We start from the raw sequence: 26,481 nt of genomic DNA on the forward strand, positions 1-26,481 counted from the left end.
CCTGGCAATTGTATCTTTAGCTAAAAAAGCTGCGCACTTGGAGATTCATTCCCTCTATATCTTCCTTTCATCCTTTGAGGCCTGCCTCAACATTAACTTTACCAAAGAATTTGACTGCACCTCCTTGATTGGCTCGGGGTCTATTATTCCTCATATATCTCAGAACTGCCTTGGGTCATTTCCTATGCTCATTTCCTAAAAGCTCCATATAAATGCAAATTGTTGTTATTTGTATTGAGAAACACTACATATTGTCCACACGACAATTAAGTTCATGTTTTAATCTGTTAAGTACCTAATTCCATGGAGGTTGGCAATGCAGGATGATGCTTCATTGTCACAGCATATTACTGAACCTTTGGTAACCCCATTCTCTACCACACTCAGTGGATGACTGGTTCTGGGCCAATTTCTCAGAACAATTTCCAAGCTGCTTATCTATTCATAGAATTGTGTTTTTCCATTTATATCCGTCGGATTCATTCTTTCAAGAAAAGGCACTTCACTGAACTGAATCAAATGCCTGGATGAGCAGAAAATCACAGCACAAATTATAGAACATTTTCTAAACTAAGCACCCATTTTGAACAATACTGGAAGCATAAGAGCCAAGTGCAAGACAAAGGAAGCATCCATTATAGTTTCAAACAGCAATTTAACTAGAAAATCTCCCTTCAAAGCAGCACGGAGTAAAAAACTTAACCTTAATGACCTTCACTGTCTTAAAGAACAACAAACTATTACCGTTGATAATTGTAATGAGAGTTTGAAAATGGCTGCAAACTCCCCATCTTACAAGATAATATAACAAAGTGAGTTTAGCAGCATTGAATGAGATGATGAATTGCACCGATTCTGCTGCAAAAACTTGATTAACATCTATCATCCAATTGGAAGTTTGTTCTCGTTTAATTTACAATAGCAACTGAAGCTAACTAAGCAACAAACATGTGGAAGTTAAAGTCATTTACATAATGAATTGAGTTGATTGTGAAATAATTGAAGTGGTATTTCTGATAATGAACATTAAATTCCTTTTTTGCTGTGAATACCCTCTCGTTCAGATTTTTCCTTCGATATGTCACATTGTCCCATTTTGTTGTCAATATATATAAAATTTCCAGGTTTGCTCTTTACAAGCACTTCTTGGGGCAGCATTTGCAAATAGATTATTTGCAGCACCCTAGAAGTAACTATTTAGTAGCAATGTCCACCAAGAAATTGGATCACCTAGCACCATTTTTTATGCAATCTGTGATTTAAATTCAATGAAAATTTAAGAAGAAAGGAAAATGGGGGATGGTCTGCAGGTTGTGTGAACTCAGTGATATCCTCCCTGGGTTCCCCGGGCCTCTGATACTCTAATACATTGAATAACTCAGACACAACAGGGGCAGCCCAAGGTCAGCATTAAAAGCATGGAGGCCACTTCTACAAATGTCTTCATACATGTGAATGACCTGCTTCAAGAGGTCCCAGTCTAGCTCAGGTAGTTCCTTTTCAATAATTTATTGGGCTCTCCTTAGGCTGTTTCCCCTAACCTTTCCACTCATCCTGATGATTGACACCACTTTACAAGATTAAGACCCATACCTGATTCCAACAAAACCCATTGGTTTGCCAAACCTACAACACTATTTACTGATCTGCTGGTCTGACCAGATTATTATTCTGCTATTATTGTCCACCATGACTACTGACCTTCTCCACCAATTATCAAGATCCTATTGATCTCATTCTGCAAAGGTAGCTCTCACCCTGATCCCAGTTCCCAACCTCAGCAACGGCTGCTGCATATAGACTTAACTGATTTCCTGATGTTCTTTGCATGCTTCATCTTGGACCTTGTGTGCTGCTGAATTTGCAGCAAGGGACCAAGCAAAATGTTTGTTGGTTTGCCAGGAACTGACAGTATAATACATGTTTTATTTCTTGTGACTGAAGATTTAAGTTCTGTTCTTCTGACTAATAGCTTGCATTAATGTGGTTTAAGTTATGTTAATATATTTGTTTATCCATTTGGGAGTACTGCAGCTATTACAATAGAGTTAAAACATTCAGCCAAGAACCAAAATGAATAGGAAACCAGAAAATCATCTCCCGAGGGATTACAAGCAAGTAATTTGGTAGAAAACATACAAGAAAGATGTTTCATCAACAGCGAGCATCACTTGTGAAAAAGGGGCTGTCACCAGCACAAAAGGAGAGGTGCTGTGATGAGTCAAGATCATTCCATTGAGAAGGAGAACCACAATATGTCTGTATGTAGTTCAAATACTTGAAGAAAACTAGTGAAAAAACAGTATTCATCTGCCAGACACACATATCAACTGACAGACCCTGAGAAGTAAAAGATGGCCTTGCTGTATAGGCTGGAGCTTATGAAAAACTGAAGTGAACCAATTTTTAGGGCATTTTAAATGAGCCTAGTTAAGCTCATCAAAAATCGACAATAGAAAGAAAGGACAAGTGACAATGTTAATGCAAAGTATTTCACTATCAAACACCACAATGTTAATGTTAAGAAGTTACTTGAAAATGCATTCTTATTTCTCTCCACAAATCAACTTCATGCATATATGTCATAAGGAGAATTAAAACTGTGCTTGAAATTATTTTGCAGGCTTGGGCATCAAATGAAAATCTCTAAAAACGGGCACACATGCAATTTTCTTTTATTTGTGTAAACTAATTACATTTCAGACAAAGTACCTTATCTCATTCTCATTCACAGAATGGAACAAAAATGGAAAAAAGAGATTGGCATTTCTCAAATAATGACTTTGAGTAGTCACACTATTTCTGTAGTCTTGTACATAATTGTATACATAAATAGTTGATTTTTTTTATATATAAAATAAATGGACTGCAAACTGGACACTTTACTGGATGGCACAGAAATTGAGCACAGTCTAAAAACAAGATGTATTTAACTCTGAGATCTGTTTGTAAAATGTACCTAGACATGATACAGGCATGGTAGTGCAGTGGTTAGTGTAACACTATTACAGCACCAGTGACCCGGCTTCAATTCTGGCCACTGTCTGTAAGGAGTTTGATGCAGCTCTATAAAACTCTGGTTAGACCACACTTAGAGTACTATGTCCAGTTCTGGTCGCCTCATTATAGGAAGGATGTGGAAGCGTTGGAAAGGGTGCAGAGGAGATTTACCAGGATGCTGCCTGGTTTACAGAGTATGCATTATGAGGAGAGACTAAGGGAGCTAGGACTTTACTCTTCGGAGAGGAGGATGAGAGGCGACATGATAGAGGTGTACAAAATATTAAGAGGAATAGATAGAGTGGACAGCCAGCGCCTCTTTCCCAGGGCACCAATGCTCAATACAAGAGGGCATGGCTTTAAAAGTAATGGGTGGGAAGTTCAAGGGAAATATCAGAGGAAGGTTTTTTACCCAGAGAATGGTTGGGGCGTGAAATGCGCTGCCTGGGGTGGTAATGGAGGCAGGTACATTGGTCAAATTCAAGAGATTACTAGATAAGCATATGGAGGAATTTAAAATAGAGGGATATGTGGGAGGAAGGGGTTAGATAGTCTTAGGCGAGGTGCAAAGGTTGGCACAACATTGTGGGCCGAAGGGCCTGTATTGTGCTGTACTGTTCTATGTTTGTACGTTCTCCCCGTGACTGCGTGGGTTTCCTCCAGATGCTTTATTTCCCTCCCATATTCCAAAGACTTACAGGTTAGGAAGTTGTGGGCATGCTATGTTGGTGCCGGAAGCGCGGCGACACTTGCGGGCTGCCCCCAGAACATTCTACACAAAAGGTCCATTTCACTGTGTGTTTTGATGTACATGTGACTAAAGAAGAAATCTTATCTAAAAAGATATCCATGAGCTTTAAGCAGAGCCAAGGACTACTTGGTGAGCTGCAATACACTGGGCCAATTGTGTAGGAATCTATTTTTTTTAAATTAACACTTTAGCAAATCTGGCCAATGGGAAACTGACAAGAATTAAGAACAATACTGGCTTTACAGCACCCAAAGATGTCACTCACAAGTTAGATCAGTGGAGAGTAATATGGATATGTTATTAAATCAATATTCCACCTGTGTTTCCTGCTCAATGAATTTGAATAGATTCATCCCTATATTCAACATTTCTCCAACACATATTTAATAAACCTGCACTTTCCTCAAATTGTACAGATCTGCTTGTGATCACGTTGGAAAATTAGCAATAGCTCAACTGGAGAAGAACACATATGCCTCAGATTATAGTACTAATCCTGGATTCACAGAATATCTGTTATAAGTAACAAAATGGTTTAAATTAAATTAATATTGTCCATTTTTAAATGTTATGGAATTGATATCAAAATCATATTCCAAAAAAAGATGAAAACACTTCATTAGTTCAAGCCCAGAGAATCAGTCTTTCGTAATATATCCAAACAGCAGCAATGTGTGTTACATACCTGTAAAATAACCCAGTGGCCCTCTTTGGCTGCCAGGTCAAGAGCCTGCTCAGCTACCACCTCCTGACCCTGTCCAAGTGAGACATTGTGGAAGTTCCTGTTGTCAAATGTAAAACCCAGCTTTTTGCCTGCAGTTGAAGAACAAATAATGAGAACAGAGTACTCCAAGCTTTGTTACAATGATCTAATCCTATCACGCTAAAGTGATGAATCAGCATTGTGGCTAACACTATATTAAATATTGTGCTTTCCTGACATTTTAGTGTGAAAATACATACAGAAAATAAGGATGCAATATATTTTATTAAATTTTGAGATGTTATCAATTCTTATCTAATAACTTGTATACACCTCTGACAGGCCATTCAAAGCTGCCATTAGCAAAATCACATATTGATAAAACTCATTTTTATAGAAATTCAACATTTATGTTCTGTATTTCTTCAGTTAAACCAGGAACACATTCACAAGTCAGTGTTTGTGTACATGAATTGAAACATCGCAACCCATCTTTGGCATTCTATAGCTTTATCGTTGGGTTCTATGCTTTAAATAGTATCCTTTAGGTGCCTTTTTCTGAAGGAAATGTACAGTGACATCTCCTCAATTAGAACAATTGTGCAGCTAACATCTTCCAAAACAAACTGTGGGTAACCGAAATATGTTCAAAGTCTTGAAGTGAATCGACATCTCCTCAATTAGAACAATTGTGCAGCTAACATCTTCCAAAACAAACTGTGGGTAACCAAAATATGTTCAAAGTCTTGAAGTGAATCATAACGTAACACCTTCAATGAGTCCCAAATCAACACTTCACAACTGCAGGAAATGCAATGCCTGTCCTTTCCTACCATTGAGGGAACAAAACAGTCTCTCAGGGTGAAGCAGTGATTCACTTACACTTCCAATCTAGTGTACTGCATTCAGTGTTCACAATGTGGGCTTCTCTACATCGGAGAAACCAAATGCTTTGTGGAACACCTGCGTTCAGTCCACGTGGTGATCCTGAGCTCCCCATTGCCTGCAGCTTAATTCACCATCCCCTTCCACCCTGACCTTTCTCTCTGTGGCCTCCTGCACGTTCCAACAACACCCAAAGTAAACTGGAGGAGCAACACCTCATCTTCCATCTGGGCACACTGAGTCTTCTGAATTCAATACTGAGTTCTCCAACTTTGGAGAACTCATTCTTTCTTTTTGTCTGTATCAGAACTAGCCATTTCTGCCCATCATCATTTTGGCTCAATTTTTCTTTTTCTCATTGCATTGTCTGGCCTGCAAGACATGTCCACAGCCTTGTTATTAGAACTCATTACACACATAAAGAAGCATAATCTGATCCTAACTGATACTCCTATTGGTACATTAAGTCATTTGGTCTCACACTACCAGTGGTATTTCCCTTTGTTCTACCTATCCCTCCCCACCTCTGCTACTGAAAACTAACTTTCTTTCTTTTTCCCTAGTTCTCAGATCTGAAACGGTAACTGATTCTACCTACACTGCTGATTGCTTCCAGCGTTTTCTGTTTTTAATCCAACATTTCACACATTGATTTGGAAATGTGGAGCACTGAGTTTTACAGCCACCACTACTGCTGTTACCTGCCTGGACTCTTTCAACAGCACATAACATGACATAACGGATGCTTGTAGTTATTATTGACCATAAGCTGGTCCATTATCTTCAGTTTATACAATTAACCCCTAAGCTTTCAAATTCCATTGCTAACTAATGCTTTAAAGTCTTCATTGTCAGTTATAATATTTGTTTCAGTTCAGTTTTACTTCAGTTTTATCTCTTGAGGAATTGGCAACACAGGTAGACAAGGGTGGTGAAGAAGACGTTTGACACACTTGCCTTCATCAGTCAGGGCACTGAGTACAAGAGTTGGAATGCCATGTTGTAACTGTACAAGATGTTGGTGAGACCACACTGGGAGTATTGTCTGCAGTTCTGGTCACCTAGCTATCGGAAGGGTGTCATTAAACTGGAAAGGATGCAGAAAAGATTCAGAAGGATGTTACTGGGACTGGAGGGCTTAAGTTATAGGGGGAGACTGGATAGGCCGGGGCTTTTTTTTACCTGGAGCGTAAGAAGCTGAGGGGTGACCTTATAGAGGTATATAAAATCATGAGGGGGACGAGAAAGGTGAATGGTCACAGTTTTTTTTGTCTGGATAGGTGAGTCTAAAACTAGAGAGTGTAGATTTAAGGTGAGAGGGGAAAGATTTAAAGGGGACCTAAGGAGCAAGTTTTCCAAACAGAGGGTGGTGGGTATATGGAATGAGCTGCCAGAGGAACTGGTAGGGGCTGGTGAAATTGCAATGTTTACAAGACATTTCAACAGGTACATGGAGAGGAAAGGTTTAGCGCGATATAGGCCAAACGCAGGCAAATGGGATTAGCACAGGTAGGCAACTTGGTCGGCATGGACAAGTTGGGCTAAGCGGCCTGTTTCTGTGCTGTATAACTGTGACTCTAAAGATACATGAAGTATTACCATGTCTTTCCACATCCTTGAGTGGATCAACACCAGGAGAAAGGATAAAAAACATTGGTATGGCTGGCCCAGATTCATCAAAGGATGTTGCGAAATCCAATGGCCTCCCCACGACATACTTGCTGCCCAATTTTTCTTCCACAAAATCACTGAGAAGGTAAAGACAGGTTTTTATTACTGTATCACAACATTGATGTTTGCAGGAAACAAAAGTTAATTCACATCTGGCAAACTTTCATCCACCGAAGCTATCGATCCATCAGTGTGAAGAATGCAGGTGACCTACATTCAAAGCTCATTTGACTTGCTTGCATCAATCTGAGAATGTGTTGCTACTCCAAGGAACAGGGAGCATGAGAAATTGCTGACTGATGCAAAATGTTGCCTTTCCTACTTTCTGGGGCTGCCTTTCATGGATAACAATCAGGATAAGGAACAGGATGCACATTTCTAACTGAAGCAAAGTCAAGGTATTTTCTCTTGACTTCTCATTGTATCAATTGCCATACATTCCATGAGATATTCATGATTGTGCCTGTTAGCAGGTAAAGAGCCATTAATGCTATATCCATAAAATCCTCCAAATTCACTGACGGGGTAAGTAACTGACATCAGCTAATATTACCAGCACTGAGGCCCCAGTTATCCCGTTACCTGCATTGTGCAGGCTATGTCCTTCATATGCCCGACAGCAGATTCCTGGAAAGGGCATTCTATTCCAAACTCAGTCATGGGAGGAGATTACCCAATGGAAAGAGAAAAAAGATTCAAGAATATGCTCAAAACTTCATTGAAGAAATGTAACATTCTCACCAACTCTTGAGAACCTCTGGTTTATGAGTGCTTCAAGTGGAGGAGGAGCATTCAGGATGGCATTGAGAACCTTGAAGTCATGCATTGGGGGTACAAAGAGGCCTTAACGTAAGAGGTGGAAGGAGTGCAGCATCTCACAAAGTGCCCATCCACGCATCCCATCAACTACCTCCTGACCCATCTGTAGAAGATTCCACAGTTCCCACACTGGCCTCCTTTACTACCTCAGAACGCAGAAAACTATGTCATCCTTGGCCTGAGGGGCTCCCTCAGAAAGGATAGTAGGATGCTTTCTCAAACCTATAACTGATACTGACCCTTGTGTTTCACCTTCTCTGCAAATGGACCTAACACTTGTGGTCAGGACACCATCCCTACAACTGGATCGCCTTAACACCAGACTCCTCCCAACTCACCTCCCCAATGTTCAGCTCATCATACCTGCCCCCAGTCTTACCTTGAAGTCAGACTAACTTACTCTACAAAGTCTGATTCACAAAATTCACCTCACCACCCTGCAAGCGTGATCCCCAGCTGTGGCCCAGTGTCTGAGACTATCCATCTGACAGCAGGTCAGCCTCTCAGAATGGCTGGGCTTGGCTGGGAAATGGGGATCAAAAATACAAGGGAATTTCATGGTTTCCCAGAATCCTCACCCAGACCTGCACTGCCACTGTTATTATTGGGTGCATTGTCTCCTTTATGAAGTAAATGTAGAACGCAAAGTTAAATTTAGTATCAGGTCAAAATGGATCAATTGCATCAAAATGACCAGGTAAGTGCTTGCTAGATCAGAACTTTATAAAACATAGCTGAACACCTGGTACAAATGCACAATCACCAGATCAGAATGAAGATTTTAGAATCTTAATAACACCCTGAATAATTTGCAAGGAATTCTTAAAGAAGTTCATTAACAACTACTTCCCTTCAATCATTCATTTCTTGAGCCAACCTGAACAACCTTAAGTATAGCAACATTATGACCACTTTGCACTAAAAGGAACATTTTTTTTGTTCTGTTCATGTTCTTTCTATATAATTTAGGGTTTTCTTGTGAATGCTTCTTCCCTGATGCTATGTGCCTGTGATGCTGCTGCAAGTATGTTTTTCTTTGCACCTGTACTTCTGCATCTGACAATAAACTTGACTTTAACAATGAAAGAACCTTTTGTTCTTACCGGACTGCATAGGTCATTCGGTCAGGGCGTAGTGCCCTCATCATACATAACTGCTGCAAAGTTGTTTTGTTTTTCCACTCTTGTGGAAACTTCTCTTTCTCTGGACATTCACACTCCACAAACTTCTTCCATCGTTTGGCAGAGCCTTCAATATCACGGTCAAGGTTTCGAAATTCCTCCATGGATGCTAGAGCCTAATAACATAAAGAAGCGTGTTGAAATTCTTTTTTACTTCGTTCAATGGCAATCAACCCAAGCTCTGAATGTGCCAGCCCACACACAATTCAAACTCTGTTTCCTCAATGTGTGACACTAACTGATATCTCTGCATGGTTCTCCTGCCAGAAATATACATGCTTGCAACATAATTCCACACTGAGTAAATGCTGTCCAGTTTCTTATCGAACAATCATTTTGAAATTACTGGCAAAATATCTGCTGTGGGTGTACCCATTAACGAAAAGTTGTTTGGAAAGATCTCTGAATACAGCCATGTTGATAAAGGAAGGAAGGAAGTGGAAGGGGAAACCTATTCTGAATATGATTATGTACCATATCTATCTCTACAATGCAATCCTCATTGGTATTTTAGTGCATGACAATTATTCAAACCATACTAAATGGTTCACTTTATTTTACACCCACCACATCCATGATCTCTGTCACCTAGCAGAACAAGAAAGTAGCTACATGAGGTACTGCCTCAAAAAAAGCAGCACCTATCATCAAAGACCCCACCATCTGGGACGTGCCATCTTCTCACAGCTACTATCAGGTAGAAGGTACAGAAGCCTGAAGTCCCACACCACCAGGTTCAGGAACAACTACTTCCCTTTAACCATCTGGTTCTTGAACCAACCTGCACAACCCTAATCATTACCTCAGGGTAGTAACACTCTGACCACTTTGTACCAACTTTTTTGGTTCTAATTGTGTTCTTTTCTTGTACAATTCTTGTATAATTTATGTTTATGTTTTTCTTCTGAATGTTGTGCCTCTAATACTATGTGCCTGTGATGCTGCTGCAAGTGAGTTTTTAATTGCACCTGCGCATACATGTACTTATGCATATGACAATAAACCCGACTTGACAGCAGGTGAATGGAAAAACTGGCACCTGCAAGCATCCATCCAAGTCACAGACTTGCAGATAAATCTCCATTCCTTCATCACAAGGTCAAAACCCCCAAATCCCCCACCTAATGGCAGCTTCATCACATAAGCGGTGTTGTTTCAGAAGGTGGATCATCACCACCATCTTTAAGGTAATTAATGAGGCCAGTAAATGCTGGAAACTATCGACCTTTGGTTAAATTTATATGAAGTTCTTGAGAAAACCCAGGTTACACATATTTAAAGGGGCAGGCATGAACTGAAAAATTACAAAAAATTTTGCTGTCTTTGGAGCTTAAGTAAATAGCTGGCAAAGTAAAGAATTGAAAGAGATAATGATTATACAGTTCAATAGTTTAAGAGGGGCATGAATGCAATTTGGTTAAAAAATACAGCTGGTTTTGGATATTTGTACAATAATGATTTAATTGCTCTCATGTAAAAGAAAAATTGAAATGTAAAATTGGCAATAATTTAACCTGCTTCAAGAGGCAGAGCCATCTATCTTGACATAACCTGCTTCCACAAACAGCCACATAATAATGTCTAAGAAATATGTTCTGTTGGTTCCCTGCACAACAGTCCTTCTAACAGCCTCAGAATCCACCAAGCCTTCCTGGTTAAAGTCAAATTTGGCTCACCGATGTCTTGGATCACCAGTTTGGCTTATGAGATTATAATAAATAAGTAGCAAACTCCTTGAAGAAATTGATGATTGTAGATCTGCTACAAACTTAATGGTTTGACAATTTGGTGGCTATTGCTGTTTATATATTAAAGACAGACACAATAATCTGTACCTCGCAAGGGCATCCAATGTCCTTGCAAAGAATTCCATGACAACAGGGAAATTAGGGACAAATGGATGACAAAGAGGCTGATGAAAGTGTTTCTTCTATTTAGGTAGCTGAAATGGGAAACAGGAGCTTTGAATTAAGTGTTTCAAAGTCAATTAATCAAATCAGCAGCGTATGTATTATTGGCTCCGGCTGATATATTCAGTTTAGTGAGTGTGTGTTCCGAGGTTGATTTACCTTGGCATGGCAGACTGTAGTTCCTCCAAGTTCTAACCCTCAGGGAAATTTTGGAAAATCAATATACATAAACAACTAGAAGAATGATTACCTTGTGCTTGACTGAAGAAATACGGACAGGTCATCAACTAATATTTAAAACACTGAAATATAATTGAGGTAATGCAGTCCAAATCCTTCATCTTCTTTTACTCAGAATAATTGGAAGTAAGGAAAATATGAATAAAAACATTTAGCAGAGTCTTATTTCAGTAAAACATTCCCCTACATTTTAAAGGAACTAAGAATCCCCCAAATATCTGCTCATCTGTAATGACCAGGCTGAGCTGGCTATAGATCTTTGCAACTCCATGAGCATTGCTGTTCTGTCCTAGTGTTATAACAAGTACAGAAACATCTGTTTTCTCTGTGCCTTTTAGTACCTTTGCTTCTCACCAATGATTCATAGCCTGCCCGACAATAGGACATGGATTGAACTGGTTTCGAGTACTCTCCAGTAATGGAGGATCTTTGAAAAACTATATATACCAAATGTATACATGGTTATTTACTAAAATCATTCCAGAAATGAGGAACTTCAGTAGTATGGACAGACTGGAGAAGATGGGGCTAGTTCTTCTCAGAACAGAGGAAGTTTGAAGGAATTGTGGAATCCAGAAGTAAGCTAGTTATGAGACAAATGAGTAGTTACTTCTTAATGTGTTTTGATGATAAAACCTGATTCAACAACTTCATTTTCATTCTTTAGCATATTAAAATTTTGTGGCTATTTCAATGTCTAAAATGGAAACATGTCTAAATGTCTTTTGAGCACCAAGGATCAAAAAGGCATGGGTAATGGTCGACCATAATGGAAAAAAACACACAGCTCACACACAAAAAAAACACCCATACAGCTTCCAACCTCCCTGAAGGCTCCCTGCATTTGAGAACATGGATTTATTTACACAAAAATTGACTGGATGGACAACATTTCAGTGATTTTTGATGAGGATATTCACTGAGATGATAAGATTCCATAGCCAACATTGTTTCCAGTTTAAATCAGGAGGAAATGCTAAATGTTAACATCACAAGAGGATTTAATGGGTATTGATGATTAAACAATGCTGCTGCTTTTGGATGCACAAGTAGAATCCAAAGCACACAGGCCAAGATTCTTCTCAAACTCATTACTGCCTTAATTGTGATGGTATTCATATTTCTCAGAGATGTACTTAATGGCTACAGCATAGAAGCATCCATATGGCCCATTGAGACTGTATTGGCTTTATGCAAGAGCAATCCAGCCAGTCCCACTCCACTGACCTCTCCCCATAGCACTGAAAATTCTTTTTTTTCAGGTACTTATCCAGCTCCCTTCTGAACGTTACATTTGGATTTACCTCTACCCCTAGCAATGTGTTCCAGACCCTAACCATTCACTGCATAAAAAATGATTTTCCTCAAGTCACTTTTGCCAATCACCTTCATAAGAAGCTTCAAAGTAGGAGCAGTAATAGGCTATTCATCCCTCAAGCCTGTCCCACCAGGCAACATGTTCATGTCTGATCTTCTGCCACAAACACCATTTTCCTGCCCTATCCCCATAATCCCTTGACTCTTAACATCGAAGAATCTGTTGACTTCAGTTTTGAATGCAATCAATGACTAAACATCCACATTCTTCAGGGGTAGAGAATTCCAAGTTTCAGCATCCTCTGAGTGATTTCAGTCCCAGTGGGCTACCTTTTAGTTTGAGACTGTCACCTCTAGTTCTAGATTCCTTACCTGGGAAAACATCCTCCCCACATCTACCCTGTCAAGTCCTCTAAGGATTTTAAAATAAAGCAGAAAATGCTGGTAATACTTAGCAAGTCAGGCTGCATCTGTGGGAAGAGTAATAGAATTACTGTTCTCGAAGACTCTTCATCAGAACTTTAACCTGTCCCAAGATCTTTGACCTGAACTGTTAATTCTGGTTCTCTTCCTACAGATGCAGCCTAAGCTGCTGAGTATTTCCAGTATTTTCTGTTTTTATTGTTGATTTCCAGTATTTGCAGTATTTTTGGTTTTCACTCGAAGGATTTTGTATGCTTCAACAAGGTCGTCTCTCATTCTTCCGAACTCTAGTGAATAGAGGCCGAGCGAATTCAATCTCCGACTATGTGACAGACCTGCCAACCCAGGAACCAGTTTGGTAAATCTCAGCTGCATTCTTTTGATAGCAAATATATCCTTCCTTTGGGAAGGAGACCAAAACTGTACACAATACTCCAGGTGCAGCTTTATTAAAGTCCCATAAAATTCTAGTAAGACATCTTTACTCATATACATTAATCCTCTAACGATAAAGGTCAATGTATCATAGTCCTTGCCTTTTCATCTGCATGCTGGTTTTGCATTTGTGTACAAGGTTTGTGCACAACACTTCCTGATCTCTCATCATTTGAAAAATACTCAGCATTTCTGTTCTTTCCATGGAAGTGGAGAAACGTCACAATCTTCCTCATTGTACTCCCTCTGCCATGTTGCTGCCCACTCATTTTGTCTACATCCCCTTGAAACCCATCTGCATCCTCATCATTACTCACATTCCCACTTAATTTCATGCCATTAGCAAACTTGGAAATAGTACATCTGGTCTGCTTAGCCAAGTCATCAATACAAATTGTGAAAAGCTGAGGATCAAGCAACAATCCCTGAAGTACCCCATTATCACAGTCTGCAAACTGAGAAGGACCTGTTTTTTCCTACTTTTTGTTCTCTATCTGTTAACTAACTCTCAATTCATACTAGTATATCATCTCCAATTCTACTTGGATTAACCTTGTTCACTAGCCTCCTCTGTGGAACTTTATCAAGAGCCTTCTGAAAATACAAATTTATCACATGGACTGACTCTAATTACTACTCTACTAAGTAAATCCTCAATGAACTCGAGTAGATAAGTCAACTATGATTTTGCTTTCACAAATGCTTGTTGATGCTGCACAATCATATTATAATTTTCTAAGTGCCCTGATATCATATCCTTTACTATAGATTCCAGCATCTTCCTGGCTATCAGTCAAGTTAACCTGTCAGTACCTCCTTGTTCTCTCTCTCCATCCTTTCTTAAATTTTCATTCTGTGCCCTCTGCTTCTTAACATTTTTGCTAATGAGAATGGTTTCTCTCTCTCTCTGCTATGTCTAAACCCCTCATGATATTAAATAGCTTCATCTAGATAGCCTTGCATCCTGCTCTATTCTGAGATGAACCCCATCTTCTCTAGTCTATCATTCCTGGAATAACTTCAGTGAATAACTTCTGCATCTTTTCCAAAACCTTAACATCTTTCTTTGACTGAGCTAGACACAACTTCCATGATTGGGCAAATAATCCAGCTATGGCTGAACCAATGTTTTCCTTTAATTATTTCACTTCTGCATCATTTATTGTTCAGGCAGGGTGTTATACAGCACTTCCTGTCTGACTAGAATGTTAATACACCTGCTGAATTTAAGAGTAACCAATCTGAGGGAATCAGTACACGATACTATAGATGATTCATGATTTGCTATTTTCAGGAGCAGACAGATGTTGGATGAAACTGTCAACTACGTCTTCTCACATTCATTGTCAAAAATAGCTCACTGTTCACAATGTATTGTCTGTTGCTCAACAGCACTTTCATTTATCTTTTCAGAGAGACAGGGATCATCCTTCTCTTGAATCACAACAACTCCGTGTTGAATAGCACTGGGTAAATGCAGAAGGTAGTATGGGCACAAAATTTACAACGAGTTTGAAGGTGGGAGGGGGTGAGTGGGAGTTGCAGTGTCCATCATCAAGAGTGGCTCTGTTATACCACCATTGACTGAGCTGGACACAGCAGCCAGACTGGGTCTGTGGCAGTACTGTGAGAACCAAAAAGGAAGAAAATAACTACTAGGTTATGTCAACAATCCCCCTGTGCAAATACATACGTCCATGACCATATGGTAGATTAATAAGAAAGATACCCTGCAGTATTTGTGGAGACAGTCTAGTGTTCACATTGAGTGTTGCATAGTAAAACCTAAGTGTTAAATGTATTAGATTCAGAACAGAACTCACAGCACATGACTGGATGCCAATACGGTATTGTGTACCAAAAGTAGCAGCAGGAATGTGTTCAACTACTGCCTGGAACCTCATGTCAAAGCATGTTCCCTAGTCTATCATCACCATTGTACCAGGGAACCATTCCTGGTTCCATGAGGTATGTTGAAGAGCACTTAAGAGCAGCAGCTGGCAGAACAGAAAATGTGAAGCAAATTTGGTGTGGCTACAATACCAAAATCTGGTAAGGTATACAGAATTACGAGTGGCATGGATAGCAGGAAACTTCACTCCAGAGCAGAGTGTTTAGAACAAGAGGGCATAGGTTCTGGGCAAGAGGTATGAGGTTTAGAAGGGATTTGAGGAAGAACATTTTCACCCAGAGGGTGGTTGGAATCTGGAATACATGGGCTGAGAAGGTGTGAAGGCAGATACTCTCACAGCACTTAAAAATATCCACATAAGCACCTGAGTAACAAAGGCATAGAAGACTATGGACCAAGTGCTGGAAAATGGCATGAGTATGGATAGGTACTCGAAGGTTGGCATGGACATGGTGGGCTGAAGGGCCTGCTTCTGTGCTGCAACTTCATAATCATGTGTGGACTTTATTAGGTTAATGGATTTACAGTGACTATTGTGTTTGTTGTATTTTCCTTTATTGCCCCACAATCAAATTCAGTTTTGTTTTACATATACTTTAAAAAGTATACCTGAAATACAAAGCCCTTCAGAAATCTCAGTTATTAACTTCCCAATATTTGCATTATCAGAGTTCACAATAGCAACATTTGATTTCCTTAGGATTGACACTGGGGGAATAATTCTCTCAAGTACCTACTATCTACTTTCTAAATTGGTATTATCTTTTGGGCAAAGCAAACCCCCTTGACCATTGATAACTGTCAATAGCACTTTAATTAATTTAATTAAAAGTGATTTACATTACCTCATTGCAAAATCATTTTCCAAATATCAAAACAAGATATTGAAAATATGTAATACTTTACATGATCTTGGTTTTTGAAGAATGTAACATCCAATTCTGATAATGTGAGTTTAAAGGAATTCTCAAGTGTAACAAGCACCAACAAATTAGTTACTGAGAGCACTTAAATAACTTACACAGCCTTAAATAAATTAACAACCGAGGGGGCATTAACCTTTATCACAAGACCTTAAATAAATTACACAACATACACTGTCAAAACACTTAACCGGAATTTGTAAAGTAACTGAAGTGAAAGCTAGTGGTCCTACTTTACTGAACATTGATCAAACTCACCACCATCCATCCCCTGACCGCTCACAACCCCTATAAAGATGCCCTACAACATGCTGAGAAATATATGTTCCCTTAATTCTGGCTCTTAAGCACCCCCAAATTTAATTGTTGCAACATTGGTGACTGTATATTCATCTGATAAGGCTCCAAGCTCTGGAATTCACTCCCTAAATTTCTCAGGTTCTTCATAACTCTTTTCTTTTAAAGACACCTCCTACCTTTTCGACCAACTTGTGGTTATTCGCCCTACTATGTCCCCACAGTAGGGGAATAAATTTTATTTAAAGAAAGCTCCAAAGGAGTGCCTGGGAAGTTTTACAACATTATAGGTGCTCTATAAATGTACTCTATAATTATTCTTGTGTGGTTGTGCTGATTCTATTTTCTCCTCTCTTCATCCAGCTGAAAAGGATATTAAGAGCTGATTTGAGAACTCCACCATTTTTAATCATCCATTAAAATTTTGCCTAAATTTGTTTTTAATAGACCCACATTCACCTTTCCTACCTTTCTCTCGTAATGGTTAACTTTCATATAATTTCCAGGATTTTTTTTTCCTTTTTGTACACCTTATTACAAATTCTTGGCTATGGCGATATTACAGCTATAGAGGTGAAATAGCAACCCAGAAGTTGAGGGTTCAAATCACATTGTAGAAAATCACTATATGCTATATCATTGGTTTTCAGCTTCTTTAATGCAGTTAATAGAGGGCAATGCAAAGGAGAGTATTTTTATTTTTTTTTACATCTGTTTACTTGAGTTTGCTGTATATGCACAACAAGACCACTGCGATTAGATTATAAGTATTTCAGCAATATCTGTGAAAGCCGGCTATGAAATTGAATTCAATAAATATATGGTTACTTAATGTGAATGTATGGTTGAGATAGGGAACAGAGTGCATCTTGTACTCTCTGCAGGAAACAAATTTGATGATATGGCCTTTGACATATAGAAGAAAGAGTAACTGATTACTGACACTACAATGATGGTGCTTGTAAATGGCATTTCATTATTACAATGCAGTATTTGACAAACAAAAAAGATTTACCAAACACCATTAAAAACAATAACTCATTAATATTTAATAAAGTGTAATTGTGGTCATGTTACTATTTTTCTGTTTTTTTAATATAAAGAGCTTATGCCCTGCGCTATCCCAAAGCGAACAGCAATAATCACTGTGTGGGAATAATTGGATTACCTCATCCGTAATGCAGCTAATAGAGGCCATTGGAAAAGGAGTCTACTTTTATTATTTACAACTGTGCCATAGAGTTCACTTGGACTTACTGTATATGCACAACATATTGCTCCAATTACATTGCAACTAATTCAGTAATATCTAGCCCTGAATGTTTAAGGATGATGTCATCACATTGTTCTCTGTGATTTGCTCTGGTATTTCTGAATTATCTTGAAGAAAAAAATTATTTTGTTAGCTCATTTGGTATTTCTTATTCCACAATAAAGTAAGATCCCAGGTGATTATATTAAGATAATAAAACATTGGATTATATTCGGTGAGGTACTGGGTAACTGTATCACATTTGTTCTGTTTAAAAATTCAACACTCTATTTGACAAAATACTTTCATACAGCACCGAATGAGCCAATTCTTACTACCAATGGCTCTTTGAAAGAACTGTGCAATTGGTCCTATTCCCTGGCTCCACCTAACTTCCTGCAAATATCTTTTCTTCAAGTATAGAATCAATTTCCTTTTGAAATCTATTATTTAATACGATTTCACTATCATTTCCTCAGAGCAGCTCTTGATCCAATATCATAACTTAGTTGACCGTGCCTTTTTATTATTCATTTTGCAGAATATGGCCATTGCAGGCACGACCAGCATTTATTGCTCATCCTGAACTGCCCCTTGAGAAGGTGGTGCTGAGCTGATTACTTGAACAGCTGTAGTCCTTCTTGTCCTTGGGTACAGAGTTCTGGCATTTAGAGCCAACAACAATGAAGGGCCATGATACATTTCCAAGTCAAGATGGTTTGCAACTTGCAGAGGAACCAGCAGCTGGTGTTCCCATGCACCTGTTGTCCCTGTCCTCCCTGGTGGTGTGTGTGGGAGTAGATGATACACACTGTAGACATGGTACACCAGTGGTAGAGGGAGTAAATTTCAAGGGTGAAGCCAATGTTGCCACCGTACTTCAGGTGAAATAAGTGTGATGAAGTAAGTGTCATTTCTGAGGAAATTCCTGACTTGTGTGTGAAGTACATCATTAGAAATATATTACTGATCTTTCAAGTTCTGTTGCCTCACTGAGTAATAGCAAATCAGCTTCCCTTCACACACACTATTTTTTTTTCCACTAGCTTTAAAGAGAAAAAAAAAATCAGTGAAACTGGTTTCCAATATTTTATAATTCTTCATGCAGTCAACTTTAAAATTACCCCCTTCTTGCTGCAACTGCTCATACACTAAACCAATTTGTTTGGCCAAGCATTGGCCCTGCAGCTTAGAAACAATTTTATGTGACATTTCAGCCGAACCCCAAGGGACAGCTCTTTGACAGTGATGGCAAACTTTGGAGGAGGTATTAACAATAAGGCCCTGTCTGCCTGATATTCTGGTTGACATTGATTTCAACAGATCCTATTCAAAGAGTACTGGCACCTTGGCCTAGGTCCCAGCATCAATAAATGCCATCAAAACAGATTAACTGATCACTCATGCCATTGCAACTTGTGGGATCTTGCTGCAAATTTTTGTCATAGGATATGGGCACCACTGGGAAAGCAATCCTTTGTTTCCCTTTAATTGGTGCACAATGATAAAGCCACTATTGTTGAACAGGGAGTTTTATAGTTCTGATCCAGTGATGAGAGAGAAACTGTAATATATTTCCAAATCAGGATGGCCTGAGTCTTGGAGGGGAACTTGCAGGGTGTTCCCATGTGTTTATTGCCATTATCATAGAACACTATGACACAGGAACAGGCCCTTCAGCCCACGATGTGTGCCTAACTAATTAAATACCTAACCAAACTGGTCCCTTCTACCTACACAATTTCCATATCTCTCTATTCTCTGCACATTCATGTGGCTACCTAAAAGCCTCTTAAACGCCTCAATCATATTTGCCTCCACTACCACCCCTGGCAGTACATTCCAGGCACTGATCACTGTGTAAAAAACTTGCCCCACACCTCTCCTTTGATCTTACCCCCTCTCACCTTAAATGCACACCCTCTAGTATTAGACATTTTGACCTTGGGAGAAAGATACCAGCTGTCTACTCTATCTATTCCTCTCATAATTTTGTAGCTGTCTATCAGGTATATCCCGAGCCTTTGCCGCTCCACAGAAAACAACCTAAGTTTGTCAGCCTCTCCTCATAGTACGCCCTCTAATCCAGGCAACATCCTGGCAAACCTCTTTTGAGCCCTCTCTAAAGACTCCACATCCTTCCTATAATGGGGTGAGCAGAACTGAATGCAAAAATCCTTCTGGACAGTAGAGATAGTGAAATTGGAATGAGCTCTAGGGGTTTTGGGATTTACTGCAGTGGTTTATGGAGAAGGCTCACACCACAATTGTGATCTGGTGGTGGTTGGTCAGCCAATGTTTATGGTAGTGGATGGAGAAACAAATTAAGGAGGATACTTTCTGCTGGATGGTTGTATGTTTCTTGATCGTCGTTGAAACAGAATTCATCCAGGTAAGTGAAAAGCACTGCAGGCTCTCTGCGACTTGTGCTTTGTAGGTAGTGGGAATTTACTGGAAGTCACTCTGACCTACTTTTCTATCCACAGTATTTTACCTGACTGATCCAGTGAAATTTCTGATTAACCTCTGCCCACCAGATGTTGATGCTGGGGGTATCAGCACTGGTAATATTGTTAAAGATGAAATGGAGGAGAAGGGGGTAGGAAAACACCCTCTTTTTGGAGATGGCACGTGCATGAGATGAATGTAACTTGCCATTAATAAATCAACCCCTGACTGACAGTTTGGTCTTAGTGCATCAAGTTAGACAGCTTCATTATATGAGGAGATATGAACGAGTTGTGTGAAAAGTAATGTTTACATGAGTCCGTGTAATTCAAAATAATTCATTGCTTTTAAACATATGTGAGATATAATGATAAGGGAAAATGCAGGTCTCTTTTTTCGCAGAAGATGCAGATTCCAAAAAAATGGATCTCCCTCACCGATTCTTATGTTGACTGACAGCTTTTCCAATTTCTACCTACTCAGAGAGCAGCAAGTCATTGAAATTGGTCACAGATAAATAGCTGTTGGCATCATTGTGTACGATAAAGAGACAGTGATGTCAGTGAACAGATGTACAACTCTAACCCTGCATCTCCTAGGAACCTAAACACCTGCCAGTTGCTCATACAGATTAGTGTCAAGGCTGCACATCTACACAGCTAGACAAAACCTGTTAATTTTTTGCCACTTGGGAAATGGATTCTTGTCTACCATCCTAACTTGGCTCTTAAAGATTTCCAACATCAGAGCATTTTTGTTTTCAACACCAAACATTAAATTTGCTTGCACAAAATTGACTCTAAACTGCAGGATAAAGGTTTGGCAAATAGATTTCTTGGTTTTTGAGGTAAATCCCCAAATTCATAATGCGAGATTCTCCCCATCAATCCATCTTCTTACCAGCCTCAAATCAGAAATATGTATTGGACACAAAGCAAGAAAAGATTGGCTGGACCTGTTCTATGTTTCTACAAACCTCTCCCCTTTGCAGAGAGAAAGTCAATCTAGTATGAAAGTACACTCAAGACATTAGCAAGAAGCACAAAAATAAGAACTCAGCCCAAAGCCAGTGCAAAAATGGTTCAGACATTTCTGACCAGCTACCCTCTCAAATAAAAAAAACACTTTAGTTATTGAACTTCACTCATTTTTGGTGCACTAATGAGTGCTGTGTGAGAGGACACCACCCAGTCTTGTGACCCATGAAATACTGGAAAATCATGGGGAACAGGTTGAAAATTTGTTAAGGTTGTTTTCACCTTAAATCATATGCATAAACCTTACCTGTGTGTTTCCTGATGGCCATTGCTTGTAGCTGGCTTGTTATTTCTGCACAGACCAATGAGAACCCTGTCAGATCTGAAAGGACATTCTCTATGGTAGACTCAGTACAGCATCATGAAGGGCTGTCAATGAGGTGAGGGAAAACTGAGGGTGGGATTGGTTACAGAGGAGCTGTATATAACACCTTCATGTGATGGACAGGCCCAGACAACTCCCGTGCCTTGAGAGGTTCCTGGCCACTGCTGGTGTGGGCTAATGATTGCAATATCTCATAATGAACTGCAGAACATTGAGATGTTGCTATGAGTATTGTCAGTGATACTTATGGACAAAAGTGAAGTGCAGAAAAATGAGTCTGGCAGAAGTGTGGACAAAACATTGACATAGGACTTCTATAAGACAACTATTTTTGATGTGCTATGTGATTTGCTCTTTTTTTGTTAGTGAAAAATGCAAGTCATAGGTTGCATCTTAAATAGCCTGTTTCTGTTGATAAATGCTGTGCACTGGATGAAGTTATTTGATGCACAACTAATGCTGGGCAAGCATCAAATACACCAAGGTGAATCACGCCCCAAGACGCCTGGACCAGTTTCCTAATGGTTGCTAGTCGACTGGGAAATGAACATTGAACAAAATGCACACACACAAGTTGTTGTAAATAAGTCCACTTTCTGGGCAATGCACCAGTATACGTGACGTTCACAGACTTTTTAGATCAATGTAAGCTGCCACATAAAAGTAAACTGTATAGCAGCTGCATAAGTATTTAAACTACAATGAAATGCCAAGTACATTTTTAAGGGAGGGAAGTTTGATTCTGCTGATCTCAGACTCCACAGGACCTCTGCCATGATCCTACCTATTGGATGCTGACAATCTGTATGATTTTGAGAGACAACATCAGCAAGCTGACTCTGTGGTCAACCAACATCCACACAGTCATATTTTGCAGCAGGGGAAAGCGTTGGATAGTGATGAGGAGCTGGATTTCTGGTAAGTTAGTTTCTTCTATTCTCTCAGCATACTGGGACCAAATGCACCTCTGCAGCTCACATCCCAGTTGAATACTTGCCAATTTAACATGATAAACCTTGGGTTTTCCTAGTCTCTGGTGCTGATCTATTTAGCAGCCAAGTGCTGAGCCCACATGCTTCATAAATCATCCTGAGATGGGAATGGTAAATAACTAACACAGGCAAAAGGGTTAATATGTTAGCAAGGCCACGTTATGCAACTGTGCAAATTGGACAGTGACTGATGGAACACATAGTATCCAAGGCTTGAAATGGAAATGGGGAATGACAGCACAATGATGGGTTACTGGTTTTGTCACTGGAGGCCTAGATTGATGATCCAGTGGTGAGATGTTGAATTCCAGAATGGTAGCTGTGGAATTTATATTCAAGTAATCAAACCAATTTGGAATTATTGGCTGGTACCTGTAATCAGGAAACTCTTGGATTGTTGTAAAAATCTCTCTGGTTTACTAATGCCCTTTAAGAATGAAAATCTGCTCTCTGGTCTATATGCCTACTAACATGGTTAACCATTTCTCTGAAATGTGCACCTGTGTGGTGTAAACAAGCCATCCAGTTCAAGTGAGAAAAATGAATGAATAATTAGACAATGGCCTTGCCAGCAATCCATGAATTGATGTAAAAGGAGATTATATCTAAGATAGGAGGGCTCTGTAGATCATATTCGGTTACAGTTGTGAAATTGGGCTGGTTCTACAGTGAGTTGGGGATAATCTCCACCACACTGTCCCCCTAGTGATGAAGATGAAAACTGAACCTACTTTGTTTACGGGAATCACTCTCCTTTTCCGAACTTGATTCGGTTTTTGAAAAAGGAAGTGCAGTGAAATACTTGGCGGTATTAATTTTTTTCTTGAAGGTCACACAGGGTAAGAAGTTCATACCTTAATGCCACCCCACGAGTGGTTGGAAAGGAAATCCACGGGTGTAGATACACCTGGCTGGGCTGGATAACGAAGCAGGAAGTCCAGCTCCTTTGGGTTAATTTCTTTATTAGTCAGAAGTATCTGTCAAATTGAGGGAACAGAAAAAGACACACTAATTAACTGATGATACCATTGCATCCCACTCCAGCATCCATCTGATAAAAACCCATCAGCAGCAACCAACGCTTATGGCTTCGACTAAAAATTCATATAAATTTACACCTAGTTAGATAAATCTTCATAGGTTCCAGTCACTTATGTTGTCTTGTTTCTACAGTGCCATTGCTTTAAATTACCATAACTGCTATTATTCATAAATTTCTGATATTTTTCTTTTCCCCTTGTGCACATCCTTCTCACATTTCATTGTATCATATTCATCCAGCACCATGCATATAAATCATGAATGGTTAGGAGCAGTCAACCAGAACTGGACAGAGTGGACTAACCTCTAATTATCACAAAAGAAAAAAGTTATTTTGTCAAATAATTCATTCCAAAATACAACTTCTTGTACAATTTAACTTTTCAAATTAAGAATGCTAGTAGAAATGTGGTTGGTGTTGCTCCATCAGAATCAGGTGCACACCTTTACATTCACTAATTTAAATTTGTGTGCAATCCAGGCAGATCATTCCATACACAAGTACATCAAGTTAGTTAAAAGGAAAACAGAATGCAGAATACAACATTACAGTAACAGAGAAAGTGCATTGCAGGTAGACAAACAAGGTGCCAGGGCCACGATGTGGTAGATTGGGAGATAAGAATTCACCTTTTAGCGTATGAGTGGTCCGTTCAAGAGTCTGATAACAGCAGGATAGAAGTGGTCCTTGAGCCTGGTGGTACAGGCTCTCAAGCTTTTGTATCTTCTGCCCAGCAGAAAGGGGGGAAAAGTGAGAATGATCAAGAGTGTGTGTGTGTGTGTGTGTGTGTGTGTGTGTGTGTGTGTGTGTGTGTGTGTGTGTGTGTGTGTGTGTGTGTGTGTGTGTGTGTGTGTGTGTGTGTGTGTGTGTGTGTGTGTGTGTGTGTGTGTGTGTGTGTGTGTGTGTGGTCCTTGACTATGTTGGCTGCTTTCCCGAGGCAGCAGGAAATGTAGATGGGGCCAGTGGACGGGATGGTGGTTTGTGTGAATGAAGTCAATGGAATAGCTGATTTTCTTATGTTAACTCACTCTTCTTTAACACCCCATCCTCACCACCTTCTCTGCTCATGTCCTGTTTTACTGAGGCTGATACTGACTGGTGCCTTGTCCTTTACCAGTGGCAAATTTATCACAAAGCCATCTGATCGTGACATCGCAGCCAAGATGATCCTACCCTCACTTGTATCACTGGGTTATTATCAATTGGTTAGTGACACTGAGCAGCATTCCTGCCAGATTTTTACTATCCTTAGGCCTGAGATAACAGTGCCAATGATACAACAATATAACTGCAGCTGTTCAAAGATTCAAATCCATTGAAACATTATTCTCACTTTCTGTTTCAGGTGAGGCTTGACCTGCTGCTTATTTCCATCATTAACCATTTTCTTATTATTTCAGATTTTCATCTTTGCCATTTTATTCATGTTTCAGCTGTCCAAACTCACCAAGAGAGTTGACAGATACCAACAACATATTTTCATTTTTTGATAATAAACACTACTTAATTCTCAGTTTTGTCAAACAATTGGATTACATTGCACACTTAATAACAAACTTGCATAGCTCCCATTGACGCAAACTTATTTTACAATTACGTATTACATGGATTGAGGTAAATCACTAGAAATCTTGATTCCTATGAGATGTTGTATTAGCTCAAGGCAGATTACATTAAGCGTAAACTTTACTGTATTCCCATTGGTCTGAATTTCATTGGTTTGTTTCAATGCTAATTTTCAGGATAATATGCAAATATCCAAGATTAAACAGCAAGTACATGCAGTGTTATTGGAGTTATTGATAAGGAAGAATAATCAAAATTTCACAGTGGAAAGGGCAAAAGAGACAATAATAAATTCCCTGAAACTCCCAAGGTCAATGCTTGTCTCCTGCACTTGATTAATTTGGATCCAGAGCTCAGTATTTCCCCTGTTATTTCATCAACACTAAATTAGGACAGAAGTAGAGACTGAAACTGAGGAATTTTCTCTCTAAAGGATGTAGGATTTAAATCCAGGTTAATGGGGTAAGATTGAGAGCTGATATATAGGTTAATATTGCTCAGGGAGACTCTTTAGTCAAACCTAAATAAGTAATTTAGGTTTGTCATAATTTAGGTAGCATTATTAAATGGGAATGCGACCAGGGAGCATGAATGTGGGTCATTGCAAAGGGGAACTCTACATTGGGAATCATTTTTCATTGTCATCCTTAAATAACGTGCCTTTGCATGTTATTCCCATGAATAGAACAACATATTGAAGGAAAAAAACAGGAACAGAATATTGCAGCAGAGCACTTTGTATGAAGGAAGTATTGTAGAGTTGGATTAATTCAATGCTGAGAAGATAACATTTTCAGCAAAGGACTGATTTCATGGTCAGCTGTTTTTTTTTGAGGACATTGTATTTCTGTTACTGACATGCCCTTGACAATTAAATGTGCCCCTCCATTTTAAGCATTCCCTAATGGGGTAAGGAAGCAGTTAAATGAGCATCACATTTCCTTCTGGACATGCACTTAACTTGACTTTAAAGAGTATAAGTAGCTCCGTCTGTGCAAGCTTTCCACTTTATATTTCAGGTGTGAAAATAGCCCTTTAAAGCGAGGAAGTTCAATTACAATTGAATTGCAGATGACTTTTTCCTGTTGGTTTGGTGTTACCAAGAACCTACTGGCACCCATGCTGACCATCAAAGATAATTAAAGTGGTTCCATCTGGCTATCTTGGTTTATTTATCAGACTGAAATAAATATTTTTAAACAAAAGCATATGCAGTATGAAAAAAATCTCAACTGGTTTGACACTCCTGTTTTTAGAACTACCTCAGTGCCAAGCTGCACATGGCAGGGCACATTTAGACCATAAGACACAGTAGCAGAACTAGGCCATTCGGCCCACCGAGTCTGCTCCAC

At 39.3% G+C, this 26,481-nt stretch overlaps 1 protein-coding gene across 1 annotated transcript in view; it reads right to left on the reverse strand.

Annotated features, from left to right (window-relative positions):
- The window catches only part of LOC127580053 (dynein axonemal heavy chain 9-like), a 377,996-nt gene that overhangs the window by 66,475 nt on the left and 285,040 nt on the right, over nucleotides 1-26,481 (reverse strand). Inside the window, exons 59-62 of the mRNA XM_052033209.1 lie at nucleotides 23,376-23,498; nucleotides 8,933-9,126; nucleotides 6,939-7,087; nucleotides 4,437-4,564 (exon numbers count right to left, since the gene is read on the reverse strand). Of these exons, the coding sequence (XP_051889169.1) occupies nucleotides 4,437-4,564; nucleotides 6,939-7,087; nucleotides 8,933-9,126; nucleotides 23,376-23,498 (594 nt within the window). The remainder of the gene's footprint in view (nucleotides 1-4,436; nucleotides 4,565-6,938; nucleotides 7,088-8,932; nucleotides 9,127-23,375; nucleotides 23,499-26,481) is intronic.

Source organism: Pristis pectinata, chromosome 18 (genome assembly GCF_009764475.1).
Source record: "Pristis pectinata isolate sPriPec2 chromosome 18, sPriPec2.1.pri, whole genome shotgun sequence".
NCBI classification, from domain to species: domain Eukaryota; kingdom Metazoa; phylum Chordata; class Chondrichthyes; order Rhinopristiformes; family Pristidae; genus Pristis; species Pristis pectinata.